This window comes from Aspergillus eucalypticola (assembly GCF_003184535.1).
Source record: "Aspergillus eucalypticola CBS 122712 chromosome Unknown BO83scaffold_19, whole genome shotgun sequence".
NCBI lineage: Eukaryota > Fungi > Ascomycota > Eurotiomycetes > Eurotiales > Aspergillaceae > Aspergillus > Aspergillus eucalypticola.
In genome coordinates this window covers 594,308-618,353 of record NW_020290293.1, presented here as the reverse complement: position 1 = coordinate 618,353, position 24,046 = coordinate 594,308, and the positions used below count along the sequence as shown (strand labels likewise).

The 24,046-nt window shown below is 49.6% G+C and overlaps 8 protein-coding genes across 8 annotated transcripts; all 8 read left to right on the top strand.

The window, feature by feature from the left end:
* Positions 1-1,197: 1,197 nt before the first annotated feature.
* On the top strand, positions 1,198-2,222 carry BO83DRAFT_418759 (DUF3632 domain-containing protein; the record flags this gene model as incomplete). The annotated part of the gene is made up of 2 exons (XM_025534838.1): positions 1,198-1,585; positions 1,699-2,222. The coding sequence occupies 2 exons, from the start codon at positions 1,198-1,200 to the stop codon at positions 2,136-2,138; spliced, it is 828 nt and encodes a 275-aa protein (XP_025386272.1). The 3' UTR covers positions 2,139-2,222.
* Positions 2,223-2,605: 383 nt separating this feature from the next.
* BO83DRAFT_380061 (phosphatidylinositol-3,5-bisphosphate 5-phosphatase) lies at positions 2,606-5,821 on the top strand. The gene has a single exon (XM_025531661.1). It carries the CDS (start codon positions 2,701-2,703, stop codon positions 5,785-5,787), a length of 3,087 nt encoding a protein of 1,028 aa, XP_025386271.1. The 5' UTR covers positions 2,606-2,700; the 3' UTR covers positions 5,788-5,821.
* Positions 5,822-6,094: 273 nt separating this feature from the next.
* dscA (ubiquitin-protein ligase dscA) lies at positions 6,095-9,313 on the top strand (the record flags this gene model as incomplete). Its single annotated transcript, XM_025534157.1, has 6 exons — positions 6,095-6,116; positions 6,227-6,275; positions 6,456-6,585; positions 6,623-6,757; positions 6,788-9,126; positions 9,163-9,313. 6 exons carry the CDS (start codon positions 6,095-6,097, stop codon positions 9,218-9,220), a joined length of 2,733 nt encoding a protein of 910 aa, XP_025386270.1. The 3' UTR covers positions 9,221-9,313.
* Positions 9,314-9,694: 381 nt separating this feature from the next.
* On the top strand, positions 9,695-11,547 carry BO83DRAFT_409682 (RraA family protein; the record flags this gene model as incomplete). Its single annotated transcript, XM_025534156.1, is given in 3 exon segments — positions 9,695-9,745; positions 9,951-10,023; positions 10,043-11,547. The coding sequence occupies 3 exon segments, from the start codon at positions 9,695-9,697 to the stop codon at positions 11,545-11,547; spliced, it is 1,629 nt and encodes a 542-aa protein (XP_025386269.1).
* Positions 11,548-12,333: 786 nt separating this feature from the next.
* Positions 12,334-15,650, top strand: BO83DRAFT_380059 (DNA ligase (ATP) DNL4). Its single transcript, XM_025531660.1, has one exon. The coding sequence runs from the start codon at positions 12,414-12,416 to the stop codon at positions 15,441-15,443; it is 3,030 nt and encodes a 1,009-aa protein (XP_025386268.1). The 5' UTR covers positions 12,334-12,413; the 3' UTR covers positions 15,444-15,650.
* Positions 15,651-18,004: 2,354 nt separating this feature from the next.
* Positions 18,005-18,922, top strand: BO83DRAFT_317248 (LysM peptidoglycan-binding domain-containing protein; the record flags this gene model as incomplete). Its single annotated transcript, XM_025527695.1, has 2 exons — positions 18,005-18,665; positions 18,729-18,922. The coding sequence occupies 2 exons, from the start codon at positions 18,005-18,007 to the stop codon at positions 18,920-18,922; spliced, it is 855 nt and encodes a 284-aa protein (XP_025386267.1).
* Positions 18,923-21,068: 2,146 nt separating this feature from the next.
* On the top strand, positions 21,069-22,752 carry BO83DRAFT_341887 (cation diffusion facilitator family transporter). Its single transcript, XM_025528641.1, has 2 exons — positions 21,069-22,174; positions 22,251-22,752. The coding sequence occupies exons 1-2, from the start codon at positions 21,124-21,126 to the stop codon at positions 22,490-22,492; spliced, it is 1,293 nt and encodes a 430-aa protein (XP_025386266.1). The 5' UTR covers positions 21,069-21,123; the 3' UTR covers positions 22,493-22,752.
* Positions 22,753-23,349: 597 nt separating this feature from the next.
* BO83DRAFT_449085 (uncharacterized protein) lies at positions 23,350-23,805 on the top strand (the record flags this gene model as incomplete). The annotated part of the gene is made up of 1 exon (XM_025536735.1): positions 23,350-23,805. The coding sequence occupies one exon, from the start codon at positions 23,350-23,352 to the stop codon at positions 23,803-23,805; it is 456 nt and encodes a 151-aa protein (XP_025386265.1).
* Between the last annotated feature and the right edge of the window lie 241 nt (positions 23,806-24,046).

The window sequence follows — 24,046 nt, the reverse complement described above, 5'->3', positions numbered from 1 at the left end:
TATCACGGCTATCAAGATCCTCTGATGTATAGATTCTGCTTTTATATGCAAGCTAGTGCGGAACTTGAAAGTTTAGTATGTAACACAACTGTCCGGCAATCCCGCCCAAATCACCCAGCAGCAAAAATCTGCGACCTTGAAATATTCGAGGAGAATGAAGCTATACGGAAGATATGCTCGTCAGGTGTCTTCCGTCTGCCACTATGTTGATATGAGCTTTGCAATGTAGATTGTATACATATTTGGCCTTTTTTCATTTCTTGCGTATCTTCTCATCTTTGAATAATAGTACCCCCTGAAAGATCTGTTCTCAAGGCCTTTCTCCATGCTTGAAAGCGTGAGCATTTATATTATTCTCCCGGCTTTTTCGACATTTGTGTCATTTTGTTCCTTCGTATCGAATATACTAGTCGTTCAGGCTTGTACAATTCGATCTGACACACTGTCCAGTGTCTGCACCTCTATCTCAGTCATAATAGTGTAAGAACCATAGCAGACAAATATATACCCCTTCCTAGCCTTGCTCCTTCTAAAACTCGTCTGTTTCGTATACATTGTAAAGACCGTAAGGTATCATGTAAAGCCCTAAATTGGCCGGTGATATTTGGAATCACTATTCCCTGACTGATGAATTCCCATTATACGACCGTTGTACTCGTTAGTGTTAAAGGAGTGATCACACTAGACTATGTTAGCAAATTAATTATACTAATAGCAAGCGGATCGCTAGTGTAGTAACTATCTCATTGTAAGACTTCCGACAGGACGGTGTGATTACTTATTTATCTCTGCCCAATCATCACTGGCACTGATTACCCCGTCCCGATATATATCCCATATTTTTGGTACCAGCAGATATGTGATAATAAGTAGTGTTACATAGCAGATCATTTTATCGGTCCCGAAATAGTGAATATGTATTCGAACCTATTCCACTGACCTGGAACTGGTGGAGTGCTATTAGTAGCACTATCAGAAATATTGTCTTTCGATTCTATCAACACATAAAATAGATGTATACTACATCCAAACCAGGCCTTGCTTCTGAAGGATGTTATTTGTTGGCTGCTGAGTTGATCAGGTATCCCGGCTACTAGTGCTGACTGCCAGCCCAGCTTGCCCCAACATCCTCTATTTAAACCACTCAAATGGTGTCGTTGACCTTGCTTTCCTGAAACCTCAAAACACCCTTTCATGATGGAAGGCTTCGGCGAAGTGTTCCTTGCGCGACCGGAATACCAAGTCATCAGTGAGCTGGTACAGAATCCTGGTGTCTCACCAGCCGAGGCAGTCCAAAATCTGCTTCGGGTGCGCGAGGCCTTACACCAGGAGGGAGGGGAACCCCCGACTGAGATCGATGGTACACACACATGGATTGCCATGGTCACAATTGTGAGAATTGTGAATCTTACTCCAGCTGCGCAGCAGCACAAGCTTATCGAATTCATTGCTCATCTTCAACGCACCAAGATTGTCGATCCTGACACGGGCCAAGAGCCAACATCAGAGGGCATGAAGTTATGGACTGAACTCCCCTATCTCGGAGTCTACTTGAGGGATATGTATTCTTTCACATACGACCCCAGTACGTTACACCTATTCACTTATAGACTTCTTCTATTTCTTTCTTTTTTGCTTGCTTGCTTTCTTATTGTCGGTTGATTCCACGGCTAACCCTGCAATTGGCGTCACGTACAGAGGACGCCCAGCAGGTCGACGAAGATCCCCGGATGGAGTATCCTCCACGCGAACTCCAGGAGTGGGAGAATCGAAATGCGTTTATGGCGCAGCTGACCGCGAAAGCAGACCATCTCGGCCATGCCATTGACGCATCAATATATGCGCTGTGGGCGTGTCGAGAAACGTTTGAGGAATGTGATCCGCTGGTGGAAGAGGCCGTGCGTATTTCATGTATCTGGTATATCTATGCCGGTCAGCGAATGTGGGAGAACTGTCAGGTCCAACGAACATTCGGAGACGCTGATGATCTTCCTCCGCGACCGCGCTTCACAATGGAGAAGTGGCATCTTTGGAAGAGCGGCTTGAAGGCGGCACGGCTTCATTTCTCCCGGGTGAGTACGCAAGAGATGATACAGAAGGCGTTGGCAGAGATTGAGAAAGCGGAACGTGGGGAGTGAGATTGCTGTTATATCCAGTCGTGGAGTTGTGGATGTATTTAGGTCGAAGATCACTTCAGATTTACTGTTACTAGTTGGCAAGACAATAGTGGCAAAGCATAATATGAAGCTTGCAAATTGGATCACATTTTTCTTCGGGAGGTATTAATGCATGGGGTAATCGACCGTCTGATCAAAACTGTTGCATGTTGCCGAGTGCGTGTAAGTACTGTTACATTCAGTAATTCCCTTAACCTACAGAAACCATATTCTCATATACAAGTGGAATTTCCTCAGCGTAGTATGCCTTTGATGCCATTGTATAGTGAGGTTTTTCGTTGGGTTGAGCTGGATGATGATTACTAGCCAACTACTAGATCTGATCGGTGCCTTATTGGGGTGATTGCGATCACGTGAAGCTCCTTGTCGCAAGTCGGATCCCCCCCACCACTTACCCGCGTCCGACGTCACTTACTACTACTCTGGTCGCCGTTTCGATTATCTTTTCGCATAGGCGCTGCGCGCTAACAACCGAGAATACATATGATGCTGGTGCGGGATTTCACCAGCCTCTGCCTTCATTATGGAGAGTCTGGATGAAGTGTCCCTCTCCCGCGAGGCCGCGGAAGACAAAAGCCTCGGTCCACTGGACGACCAGTCCTCCAGAGCGGTGTCCTTGATAGATACCAGTTCGCCAAACTCCACCTCAGATCTCCACCTCCCTTACGCCGATGCCTCGTTTACCTCCGGCTCCAGCACCAAGTTCCCAGAAGAGCAGCCTGACTCGGCCCCTCGAAGCTTTATCGATCACGAAGATGGCCTCCGATCACCTCGCGCAGCCTCTCCATTCACCCCATTACATTACGCATCCCCAGCAGTACCTGCCCTAAGTGAAGATGGGGTGGAGGCAGGAGATGAAGAGCCCCAGGTTGCAACATCCTTTGAGCGGGATTCTACGCCCACCTCGGCGCAAAAGCAACGCTCGGCCTTCTTCGACACCGGAGGAGAGGAAGGGATCAATCGCATGCACAAGTTCTCCTTGTACGAGACAGCCACCCGATTCTACATGGTGGGAATGGACTTGTCGGATACCCGCTTTAGGATTCTCAAGATCGATCGAACGTCGGAATCCGGGGACCTCAGCATTTCAGAGGATGATATTGTTTACAGCAAGCGGGAGATGAGCCAGTTGTTGGATACGATCGATGATGGAAATAAACGGTCGGGTGGGTTGAAGCTGAAGTGCAGCGCATGGGCTTTACTGGGGTTTATACGATTTACGGATGCTTACTACATGCTTCTGGTGACTAAGAGAAGCCAGGTTGCTATGCTCGGAGGTCACTATGTCTATCAGATCGATGGAACGGAGCTCATCTCGTTAACGACTTCAAGCTCGTCTCGTCTCCGCCCGGAGAAGAACCCGGAGGAGGCGAGGTATATTGCCATCTTAAATAATTTGGATCTAACCCGATCCTTCTATTTCAGCTATTCTTACGATATCACCCACACTTTGCAGCACAACATTTGTCGGGAACGCACCGCCAACCAGGACGGACACCCGAAACACCTTCAGCAAGACTACAATACGATGTTCATTTGGAATCACCATCTTCTCGGGCCGGCCCTCGAAACTTTGAAAAATCCTTGGGAATGGTGTTTACCAATCATTCATGGATATGTTGAACAGGCAAAGATGTCAGTGTACGGGCGGTTAGTTTACATTACGATCATTGCGCGACGCTCTCGGTTCTTCGCAGGGGCCCGATTCCTGAAGAGAGGCGCGAACGATCTAGGCTATGTAGCAAACGATGTTGAAACGGAGCAGATAGTGTCCGAGATGACAGCCACGTCATTTCATTCTCCCGGTCCAAATCTCTATGCTAACCCGCTGTACACCTCTTACGTGCAACACCGTGGGAGTATTCCGCTCTACTGGACGCAGGAAAACTCAGGGGTGTCTCCCAAACCTGATATTGAACTAAACTTGGTTGACCCCTTCTACTCCGCTGCTGCCCTACACTTTGACAACCTTTTTGAGAGATACGGCGCACCAGTTTATGTGCTCAACCTGATAAAATCGCGAGAACGAACCCCACGGGAGTCCAAGTTGCTCAAGGAGTACACGAACGCCATCCAGTATCTGAACCAGTTCCTGCCCGAGGATAAGAAGATTATCTATCAGCCCTGGGACATGAGCCGTGCTGCAAAAAGCAGAGACCAAGACGTCATTGGAACATTAGAGCATATCGCGGGCGAGATTGTTCCAAAGACCGGCTTCTTCAAGAACGGATATGATGCAGAGTCTGGCTTGCGTCTGCAAAACGGCATCGCGAGGACGAACTGCATCGATTGTTTAGACCGTACAAATGCTGCTCAATTCGTTATTGGAAAGCGCGCCTTGGGATACCAACTTCACGCTTTGGGAATTATTGATGGAACGACTGTGGAGTACGACACCGATGCTGTCAACTTATTTACTGATATGTGGCACGACCACGGTGATACCATTGCAATCCAGTACGGAGGCTCGCATCTGGTAAACACTATGGCCACATACCGCAAGATCAACCAGTGGAGTAGTCATTCTCGCGATATGGTGGAGAGTTTCAAACGGTACTACAACAATTCATTTCTCGATGCCCAGCGCCAGGAAGCCTACAATCTGTTCCTCGGGAACTACATCTTTTCCCAAGGACAGCCGATGCTGTGGGATCTGTCGACCGATTATTACCTGCACCACGCTGACCCGCGATCCTGGTCCAACAAGAGGCGTCCCAACTACATTTGCTGGTACACTCCGGAGAATCTGAAGGAAAAAGAAGTGCCACCCCCTCCGCGACCTCCAAAGGAACCTCTCTCTCACTACGACGATTACTGGCTCGAGTACTATAGGCCATTAGCCGTCTCGTCATTCTCGAAAATATTCTCTTACAAAATGAACTCGACGCTCCGCTATCTTCCATTCCGGCCTGGTTCCGGCGCCCCCTACGACATTAGTCCGTTTGTGCCCCGGATCCCCCACGATCAGATCAACCGGGAACGACACCCACCACGTAGCGTCAAGATCCAGGAACCGCTTAAGACCTCCATCGATCCAGCGGGCCGCCCACAACTCGGTAGCGCAACATCCCAGTCCAGCTACAACTGGATTCATCAGCCGCCTTCCGCTGATAAATTACCACCGTCTGCAGGTATCATGAAATCTACATCATTCGGACTGCCTCACTCCTTCAGTTCCATGCACTCTTCTCAGGAGTCGACGGTCACCACCCCGAGCAAAACGCAAATTGCGCAGTGGACTCTTGGCCAGCTGGTGACCGACTCGCTAAACCCGTCTGTGACCGCTGCAGAAGGAGAAGAATATGAACGCTACATTAACCATCCTTTGAAGGTTCCACTTGTTGTGACCTCAGAAGACGAGTTGACTGCCACTTCCATTCGTGAGCATGAATCCAGTCTGGATTTACTGGAATATGCAAATAAGTGCAACGTAGAGGAGGCCACTCTGGAAGCTAATGCCGAGGAGAACCTTGCGGATTATGCTGAGTTTTTGAATGTCTCGGAGGGAGGCCTGACTGTGGTGGCCGAGGATTATGAAAAGAAACGTTATAAGCGCTATCGACAATGGCTGAGGGGCAAGAGTCTCTTCAAACAGCGGGTTGATATGTAGCCACCTGTCATGCGTTGTTGTCTTTCATGATTATATAAAGGATAAAATTCGAATCAATTTTATAGTCAATCCAGATCGTACTTTCTGGCTTTTCGGCCAATCGAGCCCGATATACAGTTGTGCTAGCAGTGAATATAGACAGTCCTCACTGCCTTGAGGGTTTTGATAATGGTATCCATCTTGTATTCATGGAACATTATCTGATGGTTGGCGTCTGATAGGGAGAGCTATTCCTGGATCATGATGAGACAGACTGTCTGACCCTAGTGTCGATTTGAGCATATACAAAGTTTCGTCATGTTCGGCAATGGGAAGATTTCATCTGGCCGGTGAATAACTCGAAGACGATATGGCCTCATAATTATTATACAATACTCATACCTTAGTAGTAGTGGTAGCAGTAGTAGTAGTAGTAATAGGTAGTAGTAGTAGGTAGTAGTAATAGTAGTATACTACCGATCTACCGGATCATCTATTGCCCCGGATCCGTCTTGGATTGGGGCTAGTCGGCAGCCTCACGTGCGCCGGTGCTTTCTCGCTCCCGCCGTCGGCCCCCCTTAAGTCTACTACATATCTATCTAGCCTTCATTCCCGATAAGATACCACCTGCTTGTTGTACAAGGGAGTTCGCAGCTTCGATGCATCTGGCACTTGCAATATCTTGACAGCACGAGGTCTAGCCCCTTCAATTCTCTGGTACCAGCCAACCTCTGTTTGGATCCATGTGTCATCGACCCTTCCGACTGTCCCGTGGCCCCTCCCGGTCGCTGCATCACGTGCTACTCCGATAGTGACGTCGTACTGCTACTGCTTGCTCTTCGCGCTCTTACAACAGTCGAGGATCTCGCGAGGGCTGCCCGTCTCTGCGCAGCACACCAGAAGTTGGGCCTCCAGGAGCAACCCTCCTCCGTTCGATGCCCGCGATTTGTGGCCACCTATGGATCACCGCGGTTCTTTTTTCTTCTTTCTGGTAGTTTTCTACCTGCTTCTGAGCTCGCAGTCGCATTCACCTCTGGTCTCTCAGGATGAAGAGCACCAAAGAGAGCTTATGAGGGAGCAGAACGCGCTTCACATGTTGAATGAGTCTAAGTATGGCGACTTCGATCCGGGAACCGACCGATGGCTCCCATTTTCGGGTGCCAGGAAGAACGATAGCTATGCTTGGAATCTTCTTCCAGATGTTCAGGATAGAGCTCGGTTTCAGCTGCGGTCCACCATGGCAGAGGCGGGCTTGAGGCCTCCCAAGGCCCTTGCCGTGCCTGACGCTTTCTCCGGTCTTAACTTGACCCAATTACTCCTCCCAGTCTATCGTAATGCGACCGGTAAGCTGCGCGGGGAATGGGTACGCCACAAACAGAACAAACAGCATGCTCTGTTGAACACGACTGCAATTGCACTGGAGAACGAATACTTCACGCATGAGTTCAGTCACAATGTTACGGGGGATAGTGGCACTTTCTACCTTGATCTCCGGGAGGGCGGTGGTGAGGAAGTCCAATTGTCCGAGGGCCAGGTTCGGGAGATCCGAGCAACTTTGGCTGTGGAGAGCGGCGATTTCTGGGGTAACACCTGGTATCTGTCGCTGTATGGTGTTCATTTCCCGGAGACGGGCGCTATCATTTTGACTACAACCAGCGAGAAATTTGGTGGCGTATTCGCATTGCCGCATCTGATGATGTCGCCAGACGCATACAACCTCACCCACCAGCTTCTCGTCAAATCCCTCTCGGACACTATATCTGAGAAGCAGAATCGGCCTCCTACTCTATTTCCTTGGTCCTCACTTGTCGGGACGGAGCAGGTGGAATACCCTGCTCCAAAATGTGAACATATCGTCTACCTCCAGCTGCATCCCGTCGCGATCCATGGCTACCTTACAGATAAAACGATCATCGAGCAGATAGAACAAGAGCTGAGATATCCAATGGGAGCCCCCATTCCGTCTCCTCCGCCCTTAGTTATGTCAGCCGTCGTGTTCTCGCCCGATTGTGGGTACATTCTAGAGACTAAGGGAGCTCCTGACTTCCCACCGACAGAAGCACTCTATCTATCGGGGCCGAAAATGGAGGAATTTGGCAAATTCTCTGCTCGCATCATCTTTATGATCTCGGCCTTTTCCGTTGGCCAGATCGCATTACTGTTACGTCAAATCAAAGAAGCATCCACGCCATCTACTAGGAGCCGGATCAGCTTCTACACGATCGCGCTCATGGCGTTCGGCGATTCATTCGTACTTGTTTTCATGCTACTGGAGCTTTATCCGGCTGTTTCCTTCCTTGTTATGACAACAGCATCCTTCTTGACCTTCCTCTCGGTCAGTTATATCGGAATGAAATTCATGATGGAAATCTGGGCAGTCCAGGCCCCGGAGCGAAGAGAACAAGAACGTCGACCGAATCCTACTACGCGATCAGGGAACCTTCCACTCCCTGCTACTACGACTCGAGTCACCGATACTGGCGCTACACCTATCATTTTGACCCCCGACCAGGACCCGCCATCAGAGGAAAACGAACCTCCTGCGAATCGGGGCGCCACGTCGACTGCGCAGGATACACGAGGTGATGTCGGTGCCATGTACGCCCGGTTCTACTTTATCTTGTTTGTCCTCCTCATCATATCTGTCTGGTCTTTCATTTGGCCAAACCGCATGGGAGCCATATATGCTCGGACCCTCGGATTTGTATATCTATCCTTCTGGGTACCCCAGATATATCGAAATGTTATGCGCAATTGCCGCAAAGCACTACGCTGGGAATTTGTGGTTGGCCAAAGTTTCCTTCGACTCTTTCCATTCATCTACTTTTTGACTGCACGCGGGAATGTGCTTTTCATCCGACCCGACTCGACCACAGCCCTGGCACTGGCTGGCTGGGTGTGGGTTCAGGTCTGGGTATTGGCTAGCCAGGACATTCTGGGACCTCGCTTCTTTGTTCCTAGTGGGTGGGCGCCACCCGCCTATGACTATCACCCCGTGCTACGCGATAGCTCTGGATCCGGCGATGATCTTGAGTCTGGCGGAGTCCTTCCAATCGGGGCCTTGAGGGCTGACGAGCGGGAATACTCCATGGAAGCCAAAGATGAAGATAAGCAGCGGGCGAAAGATAAGAAGAAGGCAGTATTTGATTGTGCCATCTGTATGCAAGAAATCGAGGTTCCCGTTCTTGCAGCTCCGGGCGGTGCTGGCAGTAGCAGCATGACGGACGGGGCTACGAGTCTCCTCAGTCGACGGACATACATGGTCACCCCATGTCGGCATATTTTCCATAGTACTTGTCTCGAGAGCTGGATGCGACTTCGATTGCAGTGCCCCATTTGCCGAGAGTCTATTCCACCAGTGTAGGCTAATGGGAAGCACGAACTGTACCTGTATAGTCTGCATGGCCGAAATCTTTCGCAGATCTCCGGGGCCCTGGTGGCGGACGTACCGTGAATGACAGGCCAGCCAGCAAGTGTATTTATTGAGTGTCATAAAGCACCGATCCGATGTATGATTACGATAGAATATGAATACTCAGAGACTAGCCTACAAACTATCTTGTAGTGATTTTTGAATGTCGGTCCAGGCAGAGTACTTAGTTCTTCTACTCACCTACAAAACAGAAGTCCAATAGATCAATAGCCCGAGTGCGTAGTAGTAGTATCTCACTCCAAGTCTTGAGTTCATTCGCACAGCATCCCGCGGTAGCAGTCAAGCGACAAAAACTCAGCATAAGCTCCAGTTTCGTACTGGGATGCTAGTACTATCAAAGAGGCTTTATAATTCATTCCCTGATTGCTGGATCAATACATCCATTATCTTTCCCCCGCCGGGGGTAAATGTAGAGCCGATTAGTGGGGTTGGTGATGATGCAGGTGTATATGATACTAACTTGTAATTCTACCTATTACTAGAACTGATCTCATCATGCACTCTGTCCTACAAGTACTTCCCGATAAGAGTGCATTTATGTTGCCGGTTTATGTCCACCGGTTGGCAGATACCCGCGTTATAATCGCTTCAATTCTATTACAATTGCTTTGCGCCATGATTTGATTGATTTAGTCTTGTTACTCTAAGATCAGTGATAGCGGGGTCCCCATTGAATGCGACGGGGTAGAAGATTCCGCTGCATCCATGAATAGACGGACCATCACATCCCGTCCGTCGGCCGGGATGGCAGACAACTCGGGATGTCCCACTCCGCATACTCTTGCCGATATACGGAGTATTTTCATCCGAAGCAGTCTATATCCGTTAGATAAAGACGGTCAGGGTACAAGTTGACTACAAGATGCAAAAGCCATTGCTATAGTTACATGTTTTCCTCAATATTTCGTGTTTCTTTCCCAAAATCTGTCCGCACCTATAGCCGGAAGAGGATGAGTGACACTACCAGCTTTCTGGACCGCCTCGCGGCTCTCGACACCAATACAGTATCCGATGCACTAGATGTCCTCCATCTTCGTGGTGCCACATACGGTCTCCGGCCTCTCTGGAACTGTCCGAAAATCGTCGGCCGCGCTAGCACGGTCGAAGTAGGCCCGAGGATCGGGACAGCCCCAACACCTCATCCTTTTGCTCCTACTATCGATGCAGTAAGCAGTGATGACCGGATCCTTGTCATTGCCGGCGGGCTGGAGGGTGTCTCCTGCTGGGGTGATATCATTGCAAACGCCGCCAAGGCCAAGGGAATCCGAGGTACCGTAATCGACGGAGTATGCAGAGATATCGACGGTAGCGTCGAGGTCCAGTATCCACTCTACGGACGTGCTGTTACGATGATCAGTGGCCGGAGTCGCATAGTCTCTGTCAGCGCCGGCAAGCCCGTGCGTGTCTGTGGTGGTGTGACAGTCGAACAGGATGACTATGTTATTGCGGACGCGTGCGGTACTGTCTTCGTCCCTGCAGCACATATCTCGATCGTCCTCAGCCTTGCGGAGCAGATCAACAACCGCGAAAGCCAGATGGTAGAGGCAGTACGCTCCGGGCAGACGGTGTCGGCGGTAATGCGCGACTCGCGCTTCGAGCAACTCCGGCAAGAGACCGTGTCTGCTGCCGCTGCTGCCAGCCCGCTATCGCAAGAAAATCCCCGGAAGGCGAGTGCGGAGGATCAGAAGTTGGTTGGGCTTTTGAGGGGTTTGGACTCGCCAGCCGTTTCGGATGCACTGGATTCCCTGGGAATCGCAGGACAGGCCTGGGGTATCCAGCCATTATCCTCTTCAGGTCCGAGTAACCGGCGTGTTACTGTTGGTCCGGCATTTACCGTGCGCTATGTCCCTGCGAGCGACCCACCTGGCAGTGTGGGGGATTTCCTGGATGATGTGGCGGTTGGAGATGTGGTTGTTATTGATAACAGTAGCCGCACAGACTGTACAGTCTGGGGCGATATCATGACTCACTATGCCGCGCTGCGGGGGATTGCGGGCACGGTGATCGATGGAGTGTGTCGCGACGTGGATCTGGCCCTTGAGGAGGGATACCCATTATACACTGCAGGACGATGGATGCGTACAGGAAAAGATCGTGTCCAGGTCGGTGAGGTCAACGGGCCTGTTGGTATTGGGAAGGTCCGGGTCGAGTCCCGGGACATCGTTGTCGCTGACTCCAATGGCGTCGTGATCATTCCTCGGAACCGCGTGCGTGAAGTAGCGGAGCTCGCCCGCAAGATCTCGGAGAGTGAAGCGCAGATCCGCGAGTTGTTGACGAAAAGGGGGGCTACACTTGCGGACACACGTCGACAGCTCGGCTACCACACACTGCAACGGAGAAGGGGATAGAAAGGATACCCTAGAGGGGCTAGAATGAAGCGTTTCAGCTTCTTAGATAAAATAGAAATGATTGAATCAGTGGCTGCCGTATAGGGCTCGGCTAGAAAGACGGAAGGAGACTGTAAATTGCACGCCTACGCAGAGTACTGTTCATATTCTTCATATTAACGAGATATTTACCATTTCAACGATTAATCAACGGTCAAATAAGCAGCTGTTAGTATCACGTCAATCTCAAATCAGTAATCGTCACGATGGTACAAGATAGTACTAGTAGAGAGTTAAATATCGCGTCTAACGCTGGGAGTATCCGGTACCTACTACTGTGGGTATCGTATTATAGCCCTCATGTCTATACTGAATCACCATCAGCTGGGAGACACAACCTGTGTCCTAGTACTAGCCGACATGAGTAAGTTGATTATATACATCGTGTGCAATCCATACAAAACGGGTAGCAATAACATATTTTGTAAACTCACAATAGGCCATGACATTCAACCCCAGCCTGAATCTATCAGTAGTAATCGAGTGTGATCAAGTGTAACTGTCTAGCAGAACTCTCCAATGGGAGTCACTCAGTCTAGATCTGCTTCAGGCTGCGACGATGTCCTCCCTACTTCTTAATAGGCAGCAGAGGTGGGTGCCTGCAGTGGTTGCTGCCTAATTGGTACTAGTAGTGTTCTGTCCACCCCACATAGTTCATTCACGTGACATTCCGCCGACCGGCGTTCTCCACATCTTTATCGTCTCCATAGTACTTCATCATCCACCTAGCCAGCCTGGTCAGTTGCACTGCCTAGTACTTGGTCCTATAAATGATTGGTCTTACCCGTTCACCGACAAACATCCCATACAGAGCACGTCGATGAGCCATGGATGAGGAAGAGGCTAGCAATCATGAAAAATCCCACTCCTACAGTCAACCCTCACAACAAGACTCAAACCTGGACGAGAAATACCCAAACCGTCCCCACAATCACTCCCAAACATTGCCATTTCACGAGCTCTTTGAGACCCTGTTTAATCCTTTGAGTGAGCTCTCCAAGAAGCCCACAGGATCTGCCGTTCCTCGGCGAAAAGTCGGGCCTCATGGCCAGTCGGCAGCAAACCTTACTCCACACGAAAAACGACGGGATGTCATTGAGCGGTTCATTTCACGATGGCGGAAAGAAGTGGGCGATGATATCTATCCTGCCTTCCGGCTCATTCTTCCGGACAAAGACCGTGACCGCGCCATGTACGGTATCAAAGAAAAGGCCATCGGTAAGTTACTGGTCAAAATCATGAAGATCGACAAGAACTCAGAGGACGGCTTCAATCTTTTGAACTGGAAGCTGCCAGGGCAATTGGCTACCTCGCGCTTTATGGCGGGGGACTTTGCCAGACGCTGCTACGATGTTATCTCAAAACGGCCTATGAGGACGGAGGTGGGCAATATGTCGATCGAGGAGGTGAATGACAAGCTCGACCAGCTTTCAAATGCCTCCAAGGAGGACCAACAGCTGCCAATCCTGTCGGAGTTCTACCGAAGAATGAACCCCGAGGAGATGCTGTGGCTGATCCGCATTATTCTTCGGCAAATGAAAGTCGGGGCTACAGAGCGAACGTTATTCAATGTATGGCACCCAGATGCTGCAAATCTCTATAGCATATCCAGTAGCCTTCGACGTGTTTGCTGGGAGCTGCATGATCCAAACATTCGACTGGGGGCTGAAAACAGTGGCATTTCTCTGATGCAATGCTTTCAGCCCCAACTAGCTCAGTTTCAAATGCAGTCCTTTGATCGAATGATTGCCCGGATGCGGGGTACAGAAGAAGACCCTGTATTCTGGATTGAGGAGAAACTCGACGGGGAGCGTATGCAGCTTCATATGCAGTCTGACAGCTCGGTGCCAGGAGGAAGGAGGTTTCGCTTCTGGTCGAGGAAAGCGAAAGATTACACCTACCTCTATGGAAAGAGCCTCGAGGACCCCAATGGTGCCTTGGCCAGATATCTCAAAGACGCCTTTGCAGACGGTGTCAACAGTTTGATTCTGGACGGTGAAATGATTGCTTGGAATCCTGAGCAGGGCGCCCCTGAACCATTTGGCACATTGAAGACCGCCGCATTAGCCGAACAGAGAAACCCGTTCTCGAATGGATCACGGCCGCTTTTTCGTGTTTTTGATCTACTCTTGTTGAACGGGCACGATCTGACCAGGTACACTCTTCGCGATCGTCGAAATGCTCTGCAGAAGAGTGTAAAGTCAGTTCACCGTCGGTTCGAAGTCCATCCTTACGAGGAAGCTACAGATAAGACCCAGATTGAAGCGGCACTTCGAAGAGTTGTTGCGGAGGCTTCAGAGGGACTGGTGCTCAAAAACCCGAGATCCCCCTATCGCCTCAATGAACGGCATGACGACTGGATGAAAGTGAAGCCTGAATACATGACAGAGTTTGGGGAGTCCCTGGATCTGATAGTTATAGGCGGCTACTATGGTAGTGGTCACCGAGGAGGGGGCCTTGCAAGTTTTCTGTGTGGATTGAGGGTCGATAATGCTAGCTCTTCGCAAGGGAATACGTCCACCAAATGCTATTCTTTCTGCAAGGTCGGGGGAGGCTTTACGGCAGCAGACTATGCGAACATTCGTCATCATACTGATGGCAAATGGATGGACTGGAACCCCAAAAATCCGCCAACGGCATACGTTGAGCTGGCGGGTGGCAATGCACAGCACGAGCGTCCAGATCAGTGGATCAAACCAGAGGATTCGGTGGTCCTCTGTGTTAAAGCAGCATCAGTATCGATCAGTGATCAATTTCGGGTCGGTTTGACATTGCGCTTTCCGCGGTTCAAGAGGTTACGCATGGATAAGGACTGGAAGAGCGCGCTTTCCATGCAAGAGTTCCTGGATCTGAAGTCAAACGTGGAGCAAGAGCAAAAGGAGAAGGAATTCAGTGTTGAGAACTTCCGCAAAAAACGGGTGAAGCGACCAAAGAAAGCCTTGACGGTTGCAGGATATAGCCCTAGTGCGGAGGTGAAGTATGAAGGACCGTCAGGGCATATTTTCGACGGGTTCAACTTCTTTATCTTAACCGACTCGGTAGCCCCAATCAAGAAATCAAAGGCGGAGTTGGAACAACTTGTCAAATTGAATGGAGGCAAGATATATCAGACAAACAAGGCCGCTCCCAACACCGTATGTATCGCGGACCGAAGAACTGTGAAAGCAGCTTCTCTGCAAAAGAATGGCGATGTGAGCATCATCCGACCATCTTGGATCTTAGACTGTGTGAGGCAGAATGAGATTGATGCGGGCCTGCCAGACTTGCTTCTTCCCCTGGAACCTCGGCACATGTTTTTCACTACGCCCAGTAAGGAGGAGGAGGTATTGACGAGTGTCGACCAGTTTAATGACAGCTACGCTCGGGATGTCACCAGGGAAGAGCTGGTCAGTTTGCTTGATAAGATGAGCGCGGACAAGGGTAGTTCCGATGTGCCCCCGAGAGGCGAAGCTACCAAGAAGCTTAGAGAAGTTATCCAAGAGAGAGTGGACGCAGGATGGGATCTCCCATGCGGGTGGCTTTTTCAAAACTTGACGTTCTTCTTTCCCGACCAGACAACGCAGGTTCCAGACGCCGGGAATTCGGAACATCCCTGCTGCGGCTATCGACTATCTTTGGCTCGCAATATAGCCAGATTTGCAGGTGCCACTGTTGTCAATGATTGTGAGGACCCCTCCATCACCCATGTGGTTGTAGATCCGGATACACCATCCACAGAAATCGCCACGCTAAGGAAAAATTTGTCTGCCCGAGCAGATCTGAAAATCCCTCACATAGTTACCACGGAGTGGATCAAGGAAAGCTGGGAGCAGCAGTCACTGCTTGATGAAGATAGATATCATCCAAAGCCTGTTTGATTTCGACTCGGCCATGCATTACTGTCAAGTTAAAGAGGCTCTGTGATAACCTTCCTGAATCAATCATTAGGGACGCAGAACCAAGCGAGTCAAGTTGATAGGATAGCTTTCGCCTACTGAATCCGGCCGAGCGGAGCCGGACTGCATGGGTTTTGAGATACGATATTAGCCGATAGGCAGACGCCTTCCAATATAAGCTTACCGGATTATAAGGGACGATAAACAACAGAGAAACGCTGTAGATACGTCTTCGCAAATGAGACTTCGTACGAGATAAGTAAATTTGCTGTAGATACTAGATAGACAAATGGCGGTTGACGCGGTTGAACGTACAGGCGACCACGTGACAGTTGCGAATGACCTCCAACGTGGCGGACTCAAAGGGTGAGAAAAAACTTGGAACAAACAAACAATTGACGGCTGGTTCACCCTCAGGCCCAGAGTGTTGGCAGAGGGAAAGGGTGCGTAAGGAGTCCTAGCTTTACGCCAACGCCACCGGCTAGCAAGCTCAGCAATCATCAGCGTCGGACTTGGAATCCTCCTGCTAGGCCCCACCGCCATCGCCGCCCATGAGTCGGACTACGCGACGACCGACAGAGCCATACGCGATCAATCCCTCAACTATCGCCGAGAAGATGACCGAAGACGCCACCAAACTGCTTGAATCAAAGTAGGGGAAAGTATCAGGCGCGTCTATTCAACCTGAACCTTTTGGGAAAGATGCGATCCCCGAGTGAAGCTACTATAAAACCAAGAATGGGGTTGAAAGCTTGAGTGCCCTCTTCTCAGATCGGCTCTTCTGTTCGCTGCTGCACATTGTAAACTGGCTGCGGGGTAAATCCTAGATTGATTGCCTAACAAAATGACGCATAAGGCACCTGGTCTGGAGTCAGTACAGATCAAGATAACTACTGATGTGCTATCCCAGCCTAGCTCTAACAAACATTGGGAGACCATTCTCTGTGTGTACTAGGCAGTGGAGTCTAGAAGAGCTCACCCCTCCCAAGGATATAACAATACCCGCTATAACCCGGGAATCAATATCACTCCGCTGGCCAAGACTCCGTGTAGAAAACAGGAAGAGTGCAAGCGGGATGGAATGCGTTTGACAGGCCAAAAGTGGCCGGGTTTGGCCGGGGATGCATCATCGAGGGATACTACTACCTTAGATTGGAATTCGAAGCATATTACCCATCAGCTCCGACATCCTATCTTGAGATGCGATTGCGCAAGCGTAGATGTAAAGAAGAAACTCTCTGTGATCCACAAAAGTTGTCGAAGTTATTGACTTCCTTCTTGTTACCTACCTTTTCTTCGTAGACTCGGTCTCATTACACATGTCTTACCGATTCCAGCCCAGTCGGTGTTAGGGCGACCGGAGGCTTGCATATAAATTACGAAGCTAGCATTAGCCTTGGAAACCGAGCTGCCATGGTGGATCTGCCAAGAAAGAGGGATACGTACAGATATGAGCGTAGGAGCCAAAAATGTGAGGGGAAGCATTTCCCCGGCCAAAGCACTAGACTCGGAGTAATAGGTCAGAAAGAACCAATTAACTAGCAGGGTTCCTGCAGCGACATGATCAGAGCTGGGATTCGCATGCATACCATGACGCGTCCCAGGCAAAGACGTGGAGGGTCTTGGGTGGAACTTGCTCAATCCGTTGAGATAAAAAGTTTTATTCTCCGCATGATCATCACCGCTAGTCCGATTTTCCAGTTAAGAAGAAAGTAAGATGAAAGACGGGAGAAGGAGGTCGGGAGGCGGAAGGCAAGAAGCAGAAGGCGGACAATGAGGGCAGCAGGGCAGGATGACTGATTACTAGCAATATTATCTCCGTGCTACGGGGAAAGGCTCCACCTCACAGGGTCTGTGCAAACCCGAATGGCTGTAGTTACTGCGTATGATAACTCATCAAGTCGGCATTTACTACTCTTCATGAACTGAACCCTTTTTGCCGCCTCCACCATTTAGCCATCCAATCCGAACTCCGACAGAAATATTGCGATGGACACTCCCATCCACTTGTTTGGCTGCTCTTAGGGCGGGTCCAGTTCGGAGCGGGTCAGTAGGCCCCATCGCCAAAAAACCCTCCTCGGGCGAAATAGCTGCAATGGGCTTAGCCAGCGCTCCTGCAGCATAGTTTAGCCAAATGAACAAGATTCTATTCACGGGGCTGCGGAGGGTCTGCTGCATCGTCCAGTTGCAGGCATGCAATCTCTAAGGCTGTGGGTACATATTCACAGTTGCTGGTACTGCAGGACGAGGCCCCCCAATGCTTTCAGGCTCACCCTGCGGGGACAGAACCAACAATGCCTTCATTGATGGTACGTACTCCTCCACTGATAGCCTGCGCGGTATCTTAGGACGGATTGCTATTGTACAGAACCATATTGAATACTCGGACAGGCCACATGCGGGCTGTGAGTATATAAAGCCAGTGCGCGACCCGAGTTGAATCTCCTGGTTTAACATCAGAAATCACAGTACACTTTCCCCTCTACAATCTTTTCTAGTATATCTCCCGGGTACCCTCTCTGCTTCTGGTTATTACAAACAAAATGTGGTCTCTTTCTTCGCAGGCCCTCATGGCCAGTGCAGCCCTCCTGTCCTTGCTGCCTTCAACCTTCGCGACTTCGGCAGCCTGCAATACCACCGCCCTCAACACCACTGTGGGATTATACCCTATTACCGTGGAAAATACCACAGTCTTCGATGTTGCCAAGGCCACTAACCGGGGCGTCTGCGATATCGGCCGTCACAACCTTATGGCCGACGTGACGATCATCCCCAACGTCGGCCAGACTTTGATCATCCCCGCTGAGGTCTGCGAGCCCGATAATGAGACCTGCCTTCTCCCCAACATCACCCGCACCCGTACTTGCATCGACGGCGGTCCGCGTCTATACTATACCGTCAACGGGGATACCCTCGAGGTTGTCGCGAAACGACTGAACATCACGACTGAGTCGCTCATGAGTGACGATACCGGCTTCTCGGCTGATGAGGTGCTTGCTCCGGGTCAGTACCTCAAGGTGCCATTGTGTTCTCCAAGTGAGTGCGTGATTCGGCCGTTCACGTTGGAGTATGGTGTGTACAAGGACTATGCAGACAAGTACAACACCACTGTGGGCCAGATCATGATGCTCAGCCCAACCTACAACTACAGCACGTCGCCGCTGACTGGTGCTGGACGTCCGTCACTGGATCTTCCGTACAAATGTACTACTCTGTCAAGCAACATCACTGTGCTATCATGAGTTCAGTTGTTGCTATTGATACTAGTTATTGGCCATTATGTGTCTGTTGATGTTCTTTTGTTCGTGTCGTGTAGTATAGTCTTTGCCTGCGGTGCGCCTGTGAGAGGCTCAATGACTGTGGAAATACTCAATTATACTATCTTGAGCGCCTATTCAAAATTTCTTCCCGCCATGTTTCAGAGTGTCTGTAAATGCTGCGGAAGCCTCTCTGGTGGATGATTCGCTAGGACATCACTGCATGCGAATTTAGAATGCTTTGATCCACGCACCCACATGATTAGGAGCTGTCATCAGCCTATTAAACTCTATCTGCATACGAGTCTTACCGTTGTAAATGCAAGTAACTCACAAATCCCCAGAAACGATTCTAACTATAACGCAACGTAATCAACGGTTGGGCGGCCCGCCCCCCTGCCCGAATCGCTCGATATCTTCAAAATGAAGCCTTTAATTCAACCCAAACGCTTATGAAAATGCTATATAATTAAAAACTAGGTGGTTTCAAACACTGTGTACGTCGGTGGCCAATAGTGAAGCAATTGCTGCAGCGTGGAGGAGCGCGCGAGGGGATCTGCGTAGGTAGAGGTTGAGATTCAACCTCAATATCTTCGTCATTTTGCACCTCCTGTTCCTGTTGGATTGCACTCTGAGCCTCTTCAACGGTAGTGCCTTCTGTATAGACCACTTGCTGCCTCGAATGCTTCCTCTTTTGTAGCTGCTTTGCAAGGCTAGCGCGTAGTTTCATATTCTCCTTAGCCAGTATGATCGAGTTCGTTATCATTAGCTCGCACCCTTTGAGGAGCTGACGTATTGTAGAGTGAGTAGGTGAAGTTGGACTTGCTTGCCGTTTCCGAAGTAGCTGTTCCACCGTGTTCTGATACTTCAAAAGATATCTTATGTGATGTGGTGTTTGAAGCACTGAGCCACTTGACTGACTACCTGGAGTAGGTGGTGTTTTAAGACGAATATTAAGCTGGGAGAGTACTTGATCAGGATCCAGGGGAACAAGACCTGTTGCTCTAAATCCGCTGATGATATTTGACTTTGTGAAAGCTTGTTGATGTGCTTTAGGATAGACTTCTAGGAAGTCAAGCTTGTCAATATCATCACGGCCGTGTTGTGCTTGCTTTTGAATCATGCCTCCGTACGCGCATTTATGCACATTAAAACAACCAACATCCAGAGGTTGAAGTAGATGGGATGAATGCGCAGGCATACAGATAGGAATAACATCATTCTCAGTGCAGGTTTGATCAAATTCAGGAGTCAAATGACTGCCATGACCGTCAAGCACTAGGAGACTGTATTTCCCCACTGATTTGCCTCTAATCCACGGAATAAAGTGTTCTTGAAGCCATCGAAGGCTAATCATATCAGTGGTCCAACCGTTATCACTGGCTTCAATCCTCCAAGTAGGAGGAACGGATCGACCTTCATACCAGGCCTTGAGGTGTGTTTTGCCTTTGAAGATCAGAGTCGGAGGTAGAACTACCCCATTAGACCGAATACACTCAATTGAAGTGATCCATTCCCGATTCCCTGGTTGAACTAGAGACGGCCGGCCAGCTCTCTGGGAACTAGTTACTACTTCAGCTGTAGCAATTATCCCCATAGCAAACCCTGTTTCATCAAAATTATAGATGTCATCTGATGAGATCCCGTACTCTTGTATAACTTCCTGGACCCGATTGAACCAGTCTTTTATAATCTCAGGATCCTCCATCTTAGCTCTTTTATGACTGTATCGTCTAGCGAAGCGGGTTCGGAGAGTCTCATGGCGTTTGACAAAGTTATAGGCCCAGTTGATGCCTACCTCTTCGGGAGTTGTATGACCTCGTTTGGACAGGATTAGATTGGCCATATTTCTGACTTCAAGCGGCCGGGGACTTGCGCCTCGCTTATCTAGAGATAATATCCATTTAACAAGCGCATCCTCTTCGTTTTTCGATAATTTTTGACGTGCATGGACTATATCTCTAACAAAATCACGTCCAGATAGTCGAGCGCGGAGGGTGGTTCGAGGAACATCATAAACACGCGCTGCCCCGCGAATACTGGCAATTTGGCCTTTCTGAATAGCTTTAATGGCTAGAAGGATCCTGCCTTCCTGTTCCATCTGCGCTTTTGATGAGATAGGCGTTTTTGGTGGCATCTGTAGTGGTCGAATGGCTTCGGGTAGGAATTCGAGGTGGTGTTTTCGATGGGGTGGGCCGCCCAACCGGTGATTACGTTAATCGGTAGGGGATGTGAAAATAAGCCATGACATAAGCCGTCCCAGTCTAACCCAAATAGGCATATCAATCAAATCTGATCTCCGCACCCTGAGCCCTTTCAACGCTTCTCGCTGATTTCCCTCTTGTCCGCCGCCATCTCCATCTCCATTGTGCCTCAATTCTCATCTGATTATCATCATCATCAAAATGACCGATCCTCCTCAGACTATCCCTCTTCACCACCTCCCCTCGTCCATCTCCTACAATGCTGCCACCACCACGGCCCTGGAGTCTCACCTCAGCACGTCCGACGAGGAGTCTAGCCCACCTCCGCGTTACACCCGCGAGAATGACCCCTTCCAACTAGCTTCAAAACTGAAAAGTCCCGAAGAAATCGCCCGGATGCAACCCCAAGCCAACATTTCCCGCAAGCGTCACACCTCCGGCTGCCTCCCCCACAGCGCCAATCCCCGCAATGCACTCGCTTCCTCCCTAGCCTCTAAACAACTGCAAACCTTCTACGAGTCCCAGAATGAGAACATTCAACGCATGCTCAAGCCCGTCGAAGAACACGTTCGCGATGCCCGTGAAACAAACAGCAGCAACCAGCTCAAGTACAAAATCGCCGTCTGGGGCTCCTTCGCCGCCAATGTCATCCTCTGTGTTCTGCAACTCTACGGTGCCATTTCCTCCAGCTCTCTCTCCCTGTACACAACCATGGCCGACGCCGTCTTCGATCCTCTCTCCAACATAACCCTCCTCGTTTCCAACAAAGCCGTCAACCGCGTCGACCCTCGTAAATTCCCCGCCGGAAAAGCTCGCATCGAAACCGCCGGCAACATCTGCTTCTGTTTTCTCATGACAGCCGTCTCATTCATCCTCATTGCTTTCTCTATCCGCGAACTCGCCGAAGGATCCAACTCCGAGACGGGATCTTTCCACCTGCCCTCCGTTCTCGCCGTCATCGTTGCCTTTTGCACTAAATTCGTGCTCTTCCTGTACTGCTTCGCGCTAAAGGATCAGTATTCCCAGGTCATGATCCTCTGGGAAGACCACCGCAATGACCTCCTAATCAACGGATTCGGTATCCTTACCAGCGTAGGTGGTGGTAAACTACGCTGGTGGATTGACCCCGCGGGAGCTATTGTCCTCTCCGTGCTTGTCAGTTGCTTGTGGCTGTTTAGCGCGTATCGCGAGTTCCAATTGCTTATTGGTGTTACGGCCGATACGAAGATGCAACAGTTAATTACTTATATCTGTGAGCTTATATTCCTCCCTTACCTCAGTCCACTTCGTTTGTAGGTGAGCGATAAAAGCTAATGACGTATAAAAAGCAATGACCCACTCCCCCCTCATCACCGCCATCGATACCGTCCGTGCATACACCTCCGGCCCTCGATTGCTTGTGGAAGTTGACATCGTCATGGACCCGAACGATTCGCTGCGGGCTACACATGACGTCGCAGAAGAACTGCAAATGAAACTGGAGTCGTTGCCGGATGTGGAGCGGGCGTATGTACACGTGGATTACGAGACGACGCATAAGCCGGAACACTTCTTGAAGAAGGAGTTGTAAGTGTAGGTGACTGCTTGTTTGCCTATTCGCTTATGGCTGGATGGTATATATGGTTTATAATAATATAGTTGTATCTGGATGGCATATGGATATGGATACAAAAACGGTAAATAGTATAATATAGAGATCAAGAACATAGTCACGTGTATAGTATCTAATTGTCAATGCAGGGATAGAACGTACATGTTGATGGTGATTGCTGGATGGCAGGAAACCCTGAAGATGAAAGCCGATGACTCAGGGTGATGAACCCTATCACTACAATACATTCACTGGATACAGATACCATTTGGGTAAACTTTTCCTCGGTGTAGTCCCAAGTGTGAATGACGCTCCTCACATGACTCAAGGCCACCTCTTTGTCCTCCAGGCTCCATGTTTTCCCTCTGTAATAGCTGCTAGGTTATGAGTTCGACTAGCTCATAATATAGCCAGATACGCCAATTCCGTCAATTCCCTGATCTTGCAGACCCCCTGCAGCTGACCGACCTTCCGAGCCACAAGCAACGCCAAAAAAGAGCCAAGCAGACCGCGGACTAGACCGACCTCCCGCATAATATGGCATACATTGGGGGAGGACAATCAGCACCGGCTGTGGATCACAATTACCAGAATGGGCGATCCCTAATTGAAAGCCCACCTGCTATGATTTCGGACCTCCGTGACCAGTTAACTGGCATTGAATATTATGACATTTGGCGATCTTAGGTAGTCAATAAGCTCAAAACGATGGGCTGCGCTCAATATATTGACATAAACATACCCCGAGCGGCCCCGAATACTCCAGGCTATGAATCGTGGGAAGACTGGAGTATTTTCATTTCGTCCTGGCTCATTAGCCAAGTCTCACCACAGATATGCAGAAAGCTATAGGGAAGGTCTCCGAAATCGATAATGCTGATGAAACCTACGAACACATCCATAAGGCAGTCTTGGACGAAGCACCCAGGAAACGCAAGGGAGTTGCTAGCAAGCTTCACAACATGCGGCGGATTTACTACGCTTCTGTTTCTCAATACATTGAAGATTTCATGAAGACTTGTGATCTGGCTCATCGACTAGGTTGTGGATATGAACCATATTTTGCGGCTCTTGTCCTGCTCATCAACCTACGATCTGACATGCCGGAATGGTGTGACATTATTGATCAGCAACTTGAGGGATATGACAACTTGAACTACGCTGCTGATCATTTCCATGATCTATGTAAGGAGGCCTTGGAAAAAGCTGAAACAGCAGATGTGTCTGCCTTGTCAGAGACTTCATCAAGAAACCGGAGGAAGCAGGTGTCGAACAAGAAAAAGGCAGCTTAGTAAATCAACAAATGTTCTTTAGAACCATACATGCTGACCTCCTCAAAACCTGGATTAAGGCTAATTGGTTTGACAGCATCTTATGCAGGATAAGGTCCCTGGCTAGCCACGCGCAACTAAGAATCAGATTTACAAGGCAGTGTGATTCACAGTGTTCGGCCTGCAGTCTTCTCACTCATTTTCCTGGATGATACAAGACTCGTATATTATGATATTATGAGGTAATTAGAGCAGTAACCTG